The following is an 8,305-nucleotide window of genomic DNA, read 5'->3' as shown; positions in this document are numbered from 1 at the left end:
GACTTAAATGATTTTAGCATATGGCTGCAATATAACAAAGAGTGAAAAATTTAAGGGGGTCTGAATACTTTCCGTACCCACTGTGTGTATATATATATATAAACATCTACAGTACCTGAAGGATGAGGATGAGGACCTTGTGTCTCCACCCAGCACCAAGGGAAACCAGTGGCTGAAGTTCTTGCAGGAAAGCAAGGACCTCAAGGGTGAGCTATGATCCTTACTGAGGACGTGCAGAAAAAGTAGTGATGAGAAACAGACATAACTAACTGGTAGAATGTTTGAATGTTTGTTTTAGAGAGCCCTTTGCTGTTTCCTTCTTATCCACAAAAGTCTTTGCACTTTGTCAAGAGGATTATGGAGAGTGTGATTGAGCAGTGTCTACAGAAACCTGCAGTAAGTGTTCAGTGATTTGCATCTTGCTGTTTCTTAAATTTGTATCTATTTCTTTCTAATCATCACAGTAAAACATGTAGTTACATCCAAAGTCTGGTTATCTCTTATTTTTATTGTACTATTAGCAGTGAGGAGACAGCTGTCAGACAATCAGCTGTAAACAAGCTCAGGGAAGATCAGTCTGTCTCAAATGTAGTTTCAAGACAGACTGAGAATGTGAGCAATGTTATCTGTGTGTCATTGACTGTATATACAGTGGACAGGCTGACACCTCCGAGAAGTGAAGCCACCATGACTTAATCACCCCCTGGGGGCTGGTTGCAGTATACTTGTACTTATACTTGTATAGCACTTTTCTATGCATTGCAGCACATGCACACAGCTATATTGGTCACTGAATTTTCTTTTTCAAAATCTCAAACATTTATTTGTAAATTTTGAGTTTGTGTAGGTAGTTCTTTGCTGAATAAAATGTGACTGTACTGGAATGTTTTTCGAGATTCAGAGGTGCTTAATGAGAATTATATTTTCAATTTGACATGTTGATTATTCATTTTGTTTATTTGTATGCAGGAAGTAATTGGGAAATCTATAAAACAAGTTGTCTTCCTGCCCCTGTACACTGTGCCAGAGAGGTATGATGTTGTGTTTCTGTAAAGTTCTATTATTTGAAGTATGACGAAATTAATGTGATTAAAGTTGAATTTTTTTGTTCATGTTAATTGTCTTTCCAGCTCTGAAAACACTCCACGACTTTTTGAACTCCCGTCTTTGTATGTAAAACGCAAACATGCTAGGTTCATACTAATCTGTAGCAGTAAGATAAGAGATTTGTCTTAATAATAATTCTGCTTTGTTAAACAGGTGGAATGACAAGAAGGGAAAAATGCACTATGTTGTGTTCTGCATGCCAGAGGTTACACCCTGCGGGCTGTACCTGTTACGAAAAGGAACAGACCCAAACAGGTACATTTCTGTACATATTTGGATGTGCTTGTTTTCTTAATCTGTTTTTAACCAGATGTGTTTTGATTGTGCAGACACATCCCCAACAGTGTCATATCGATTGACCTCAGCCACCACCTTGACAATGCAGAAGATGAAGCTGCTGCAGCCCAGTGAGCGGCTCTTATGTTATTTCCTCACCTCAATGTATTCAACAGATATAAATGCAAATGTATTGCACAGCTGGTAAAGATGTTACTGTTACCAAGATTTACTTAGATTTTTGTTTTCAGGTCTCATTATGTTTACAAATGTCTGGATGCTCGTTTCTATGACGATGAAATGCTAACTGTGGTCTTGGAAGGAGCAGAAGACAACAGGAAGCGTGTCCTGGCTCAGCTACCTCTTGCTTCCGTTCTGAGCTGTGAGACTGAATTCAAGTGGGAGCCAAATCTTAGGTGTTTGTGTGTTCATCAAACAGGGGATCCTTTGTAGAATTCTGGGGATTTTGCATGTGTTTTCTCTTTTATTATTTATTAAAATATAATATAATTAACCACACGTGAGGAATAAATAAATAATCAAAAATTACATTTGCTAATTGAAGAAATTAGAACTTAATATCAAATACTGAACAGCTCAATTATACTAACAGCTTATAGAACAAAATTTCATTAAGTAGTTTTGGTCATATAATTCAAGTACTACAATGTGAGTGGTTTGGGACATTCTATAAAGATGGTGAAAACAAGTCATAACTTTAACACAGTGCATATGTCACCTGTACTGTTAGGTTGGACCAGCAGACCAGCGCCATCCCATGCCAAGGCCTGGTGCTGGGGAATCAGTGGCGTGAACTAGAGAACATGAAGGCTCAATTTGTAGCTGTCAACGGAGTCCGCAAAGTGGCCTGTGTGGTATGTTAAATTTAGACTTCCCCATGTATATCAGTGAATTTTACGGCCATGTTCTTACAGTATAATTGTTTCAGTGATGAATACGGGCAGATGATTCATTTTCAGTGTTCTGCCAGCAGGAGTATTCCAGTGAATGAATGTAACAGAGACTGCAAATATTTGCTTTTTCTTTTCTCGTAGCTCAGTACCAACCTGAGGCACATACGTGTTTTTGAGATGGATGTAGAAGATGAGGATGATGAAGGAGTTGACTCACAGAATGCCAGTGCTGACTGTGATGGGCTGGAAACTACCATGAGCAGCCAGGGGCAGGGAGAGGAGACTGTGGAGGCTGATGGTGATGCTGGAGAGGATCGAGTGGATGGGTCGCAAAAGACTGAGGAGCAGCTGGTGTCAGAAGAAGCCTTAGAAGTCTCTTAAGACCGAGACAGAAAAACACACGCTCCATAAATAAAGGACTGATCTATGTGCTGTTTTTTTGTTACAAAATATTTTACAGCATTCTGGAAAATACATGTTTGCATATTAAAATAAATAGGCTTGTATATGTTTGCACTGATTATGTATCTTCTTAACTTCTTCTAACTTTTTTCTACTTGTAATTACATTGTAAAGTTTCATAGTGCTACTTTTTGTCACATTTTCACCATCGCATTAATACTGAGACCCCAGAAGGGGTCATGTGGACCAAGACATTTTGATGAGAATCAGTGGTATGTTGAAGCAATAATTTGAAACTCACTTCAGTAAACAGTTTGAAATGCATATCTTGGTGATAAATAACAATAGAGACTTCGCTTTAGCAGAAACGGGGTGATTTAAAAGAACCTTTGAAGTTAAAACTAATCTTATCAAGGTAATACTACGTTTCTGTACTAAGGTAACCGTAAACACTGGCAGAGTGGATATATGTGCACGTGCAAATAGGTGTGGGTTACGTCCGCGTTCCCGATACTGAACGCAGTGACGTATGTTGTCCGCCTGTTGGTCTTTCACAGTTGGTGACGAGTATTCTGAAAATGGCCTCGATCCTGCCCGTGAGCACGAAGAACTGGGGAAGATGACGGTGTTGAGCTTTTCAAGTCAGTGGAACAACAAAGTGTCGTCTTTGAACACGTAGACAATAGTAAAGTAGACAAAACCAAAGAGACTGTCGGCAAAGCAACGACTAAAAACCTCTAAGACCACAGCATATTTTCGTAGGGCTGTGAGGACCCGCTATGGAGGATATAAACTCAAATATCAACGCGGACCTGGAGGTGCGGAAGCTTCAGGACTTGGTGAAGAAACTCGAGCAGCAGAATGAACAGCTTCGGAGCAGGTCTACGATGTTGTCCACGTCCGGAGCGATGTCGGGGCACCACAGACCCCTCAGCGCTGGATACGACTCGCCTTCCTTGTCAGCGGGGATGGCAACCAGTCTGGCCGGCTTCCCTGGGGTGGGGTTCGTGGGAACAGGCGGCTACGGTGGGCTGGTGGAGAATAACCGCTGTTTGAGCCCCAGACTGTCGTACGACGGCATCAGTTTCAAAAGAGCGTATGAATGTGAGGGGGCATCGGCTGCCACCTCACTCTCCAGTAGGAACTCACTTTATTCAGACAGCTGCGGGGACTTTACAGATGAAGGGGAAACGTCAATCCTAGATGAAGTGGAAATCTTAGATCTTGAAGACATGGATTGTCTAAACGAGGACAGCTGGTGAGTGACAGCCGTGTCTCTGAGGCATCTTGCCTTTACATCCGTGTTTGTGTCGTCACAGCTGGGTGACGGCTTGAATTGCCTAGGAGCAGCTGCCCTACACATTAGCTACCACGACAACCAATCTTCTCAGTCGCTTGGCTAAAATCCGAAGTGATCTGTACTGAAGGAGCCTCATTGTGGATCACAAACTGAAGGATGGCGTTTGGCATGTGGGCCGCGCCATGACCTTACATGAAACCATAATAGACATGCTTTGTCATACAGTCAGTGCCCCGATGATCTCATAACTTGCTTTCTGCTTGTGCAGTCTGTCTGAGATTCTCAGCTGTCAGGACCCTGACCACCCCTCCCCGTTTTGTTGTTCCAGTGTGGCACATCACTTGCCTTGTCATGGCAGTGGTGGCAGGCAATCAGAGTGCCCATGAAAAATGAGAGTTGTTTTCCTGCCCAGCACTCATGTGGGAGAGGGAGTCGTGTTTATATCCCTCCTCTGAATTTCCTTTAGCACAGCAGTTGGCACACAGCTACAAGTGTTCTGCAGAAAGGCGGCGTTAAACAGGGCTGTCAGCTCATTGTGTAGGAATAAAAGCTGTGACAGTACCGTAAAACTGAGGTTTGCATTTGCATGGTTAATATAAAATCGGTGTGTGTTTATCATGTTGGTCTGTCAATCACACTTTCCATAATCCTCTTACTGGCCCACATGTCCACCCATACACCTCTTTTTTTTTAAGTATTCATGTTTTTTTTAGGTAGGTGGCTTTGCATACACTTAGGAAGCATATTCCCTGAAACTCCAGTCTAGAATGTGTCTAGATCATAGTTGGTTGAAAGCCAGTACACAACATTTGACAGCAGTAAAAGATGTTTGGCAGTCAGCACTTCATCTATTAAAATAATGAGAGCAAAACCAAATGTATGATGCGAAGAGGGTTTGCAGAGATGCTGCTAATCTGTATGCACATTAAAACCCCCTTTTCATGAAGTCTTTACTATTTATCTACCCATTGTCCCAAGGCTTTCTCTGCTGCATACAGCAGGGTGCCTGTGCTAGCTACCGAGCCTTTGACATCAGACTACTTTCAGACATTGCTCACTCTGGCCCAGTAGGGCCAGTCTCATTATACTCTGGCTGTTTGTGTGGCTTCAGAGTCAGATTGATATCTGGGGTTATAGCGCACAGCACTTGCCAGCTCCTGCTATAGACTCCTGTAATCCCTGAATTAGCATCAGACTGGGTTTAAACTGCTGCCGGCTCCTGTGGTGCTCGGCCTATCAATAGATGCTTGTCACATTCCTATTCCTGCACGTGGACATGACTCTTATTGTTTCCAAGATGGGAGTTCATGTATGAAGCAAGTGTGTCAAGTCTGCAGGTGGGAGTTTTACTGTGTACCAAATATGAATGGTGGTCACAGGGCTCCAGACTAACATTCTACTGGGGCCACTAAGTCTCTCAGATGGTGGCACCACCTCTGTTTTACAGCATAATGCAAAAGAATCTGTATTTTTCACACATTATTTCAAATAACCTTACCATCCAGTGCACATAGCCTGTTTGCTGTATATAATGAAATTCAGAGAGAGGGAGTCTTATGGAACACAATAAATGGGAAAATCGCTTCTGGGACATGTTTCCAGCTCTTTTTATGTAGTCACTGTAGTGATCTGTAGCCTAGCAGTCAACATGATCATAACGATGACACATGATGATGATGATGATGCTATAACGATGACACATGATGATGATGATGCCGATTAGGCTGTTACATTTCAACTGAAGTATAAACCGATGAATTCAAGTAAAAAGTTTCCAACACATAACCAGGCTAACAGGTGATCTACCTGATTTAAGAAGCTGTCTGTGGCACCAAAGGAAAGAGTCAATTTGAACCGTAAAATCGGGGTCCAGGAATGATGCGTGTGTCTCAACACATTTTATAGAGTCTCTGCTTAAGTTTGGTTGCAAAATGCAACTGCTCACTTGCTGTCTGGAATCCTGAGTCATTGTGATGATAAACAGTGAAAGTCCCAGATTTCAGGCTTGTATTTCTCTGTGCTGTCGCCCATTTGCCTGTAATGTTTTTGCTTTCATCATGAAAGGCTTAATGTGTGGCTGCAACAGAGCTGACAGCTGCTGACTCAGATTTCTCTTCTGAGGGGAAACCACTTTCTTCTGTTCCCTCACAACAAGCTATGAATAAACACATGTATTACTCGTTTAACTGACAAACAGGTAATAATGGCCAATTCAGTCACTATGAAGCCTCATTTTATCACTTGATGCATCTCCATGAGCACTTTCAGGGAATGCAGTTGACTAAGGACTGAACTTAGTGACTTTTTCAATGATATGGGAAAGTGAAAGTTGGTCATTCTTAAAGTTTCCTGCAGCAGCTGAAAGTTGCAATGTCCTTGCTACTAATGGAAACCCGAGATACAGAGAACGCAGTTTGTTTTTTTTTGTTTTGTTTTTTGGCAAAACCAATAAGAGAACTGCACTGAAGAGTATATTGCCAAGCCTAAAAGATATTTGTAAGATGGTTGTATTCTTAGCAGCATTAAATAATTAAAGGGTCATACAATTTCAAATATACAAGTATGAAACAGATCTAAATCAAAAAGCATTTTCAGTGTGGACAAGCAGGGTCCAATAAATGCCTTTTCCCCTGTTCACCCTGTCGTTGTTGCCTCCATAGACTAGTCCCAGCACTTGTTATCCCCTCGGCCTCATTTCCTCTTCGAGCTGTCAGGTCACGTCACATCTGAGGTGTGATGGAGTTGAGCTGTCATGTTCGGTCATTATTAGAGGAGGCGCTTCTTGTTTTCATGATGCCTGCTTTTATTTCCTCTATGTACTTGTAATACACTATGTCATTTTTGTACACTGTTCATGTTTTTCCAGGTTATATGAGACGAAACTGAACAGTCCACTGCAAAAAGCCTTGAGTCCCATTGTGTGGTGTCGCAAAGCTCTGGACAACCCCAGTCCCGAGATGGAATCAGCCAAGCGCTCCCTAATCCACAGACTGGACCTCACCATGTCAGGTAAACAACACTAGTGAACACGAATCGTGTCGTCTCAACTTGATAGGAGCAGCCGAAGCAGTAGGAACAATAACAACACCAACAACAGTGAAAAACGTACATAATCCCTGCTGTGTAACGTCGGGGGTCAATCACAGACAACACTGTCTTGCTAATGACTCTTAAGAAGAACAGGCTCTTTACTGAGACAAAGACTTTATTTTAGTTGTGTTGTTTAAAATCTCCCTGCTTCTGTGATCTCTGTATTGTTGGTTAGTCATTGTCTTACTGATAATTTTAATAACGTTATTATTTAGAACCTTTCATCTTTAGCATAAAAGCAGTTGTAGTTCACTTTGTACCCTCTCGTCTGAATGAAGTACCACTGACTACATTAAAACAATGTAGTTCTTTATTCCTGGTTAGCACAAAGTGCTAGAAGTGTAACATACACGAAACAGCGGTGATTTTCCACAGCTGTACAAAGCTGTCTTAGTTAATGCTTCATCAGAATTTTAACTCAAATGGTATTATTAATGAAGTATCAATTATAAATGATTTCTCTATATAAAGCAAATGTAGAGTTACTGGCCCAGCGAGGTAGAGCTTTGGATATGCAGAGACAGCGCTTCTTGCTGGCTTCATAAGAGAAGCCCATAAATGTTGTGATGTATTTCTTATTCTTATTACTAAGAGCTTTAAATTAAGGGAGTGAGTCTGAGTATGAATATTTATTGTTTTGTGCCACATAATTGCACTTGCTTAGGACATGTACAGTATTAGCTTATTTATATTTACATGTGTCAGTTTCTCCACTGTAAATATGATAGTACCAGCAGTCTTAACTGGGTTCCTGGTATAAACATATACAGTATAGCACCAGATTGGATGGAAACTAACATTATACATATCTTTTACACTCTACGTTGACCATTCAGATTTGTTCAAAACTGTATACAGTATAATGCATAAACAAAACATGTGCCATGTCTGTTTTCTGCCACTAATAATAGTTAGTTTGTCAGTGGGGAGGATGGGCCTTGGATCCTCCAGGCTAATCTGAGAGGGGTCATTTCCATTTTGACAGCGGTATGTCCATGTGACAGTTAGGTCGAGTTGAGCAACAGGCCAGTGGGAGACGGGGGTGATGTGATCTACTCTGTTCTGTTGTGCAAGAGTCATCACAGCACCCAGACACATGGACACCTCTTCGTCCCAGGATGCTGAGGCTTGTTAATAGTGGCTGCTAAAGTAAAAATGACTGCGGTCCTTTTGTAGATCCAACTTGCACAGCTTCTTTACTTCAGACAGTGCACAA

General features: G+C 41.5%; 2 protein-coding genes across 5 annotated transcripts in view; both read left to right on the top strand.

The window, feature by feature from the left end:
- Positions 1 to 2,817, top strand: part of anapc4 (anaphase promoting complex subunit 4) — an 8,851-nt gene extending 6,034 nt beyond the window's left edge. Inside the window, exons 21-29 of the mRNA XM_020603394.1 lie at positions 113 to 206; positions 299 to 396; positions 970 to 1,031; positions 1,131 to 1,169; positions 1,261 to 1,362; positions 1,437 to 1,514; positions 1,635 to 1,799; positions 2,135 to 2,258; positions 2,439 to 2,817. Coding sequence (XP_020459050.1) covers positions 113 to 206; positions 299 to 396; positions 970 to 1,031; positions 1,131 to 1,169; positions 1,261 to 1,362; positions 1,437 to 1,514; positions 1,635 to 1,799; positions 2,135 to 2,258; positions 2,439 to 2,678 — 1,002 coding nt within the window. The 3' untranslated portion in view covers positions 2,679 to 2,817. The remainder of the gene's footprint in view (positions 1 to 112; positions 207 to 298; positions 397 to 969; positions 1,032 to 1,130; positions 1,170 to 1,260; positions 1,363 to 1,436; positions 1,515 to 1,634; positions 1,800 to 2,134; positions 2,259 to 2,438) is intronic.
- A 361-nt stretch (positions 2,818 to 3,178) lies between these two features.
- slain2 (SLAIN motif family, member 2) overlaps positions 3,179 to 8,305 on the top strand; it is a 17,648-nt gene continuing 12,521 nt past the window's right edge. For 3 of the 4 annotated variants that reach the window (XM_020603397.1, XM_020603396.1, XM_020603395.1), the window contains exons 1-2: positions 3,179 to 3,957; positions 6,866 to 7,008. In XM_020603397.1, the coding sequence (XP_020459053.1) occupies positions 3,479 to 3,957; positions 6,866 to 7,008 (622 nt within the window). In that variant the 5' untranslated portion in view covers positions 3,179 to 3,478. The remainder of the gene's footprint in view (positions 3,958 to 6,865; positions 7,009 to 8,305) is intronic. The other variant, XM_020603398.1, reaches the window with a different exon arrangement.

This window comes from Monopterus albus, unplaced genomic scaffold (genome assembly GCF_001952655.1).
Source record: "Monopterus albus unplaced genomic scaffold, M_albus_1.0 scaffold61.1, whole genome shotgun sequence".
Taxonomy (NCBI): Eukaryota; Metazoa; Chordata; class Actinopteri; order Synbranchiformes; family Synbranchidae; genus Monopterus; species Monopterus albus.
This window is presented reverse-complemented; position numbering and strand designations above follow the sequence as displayed.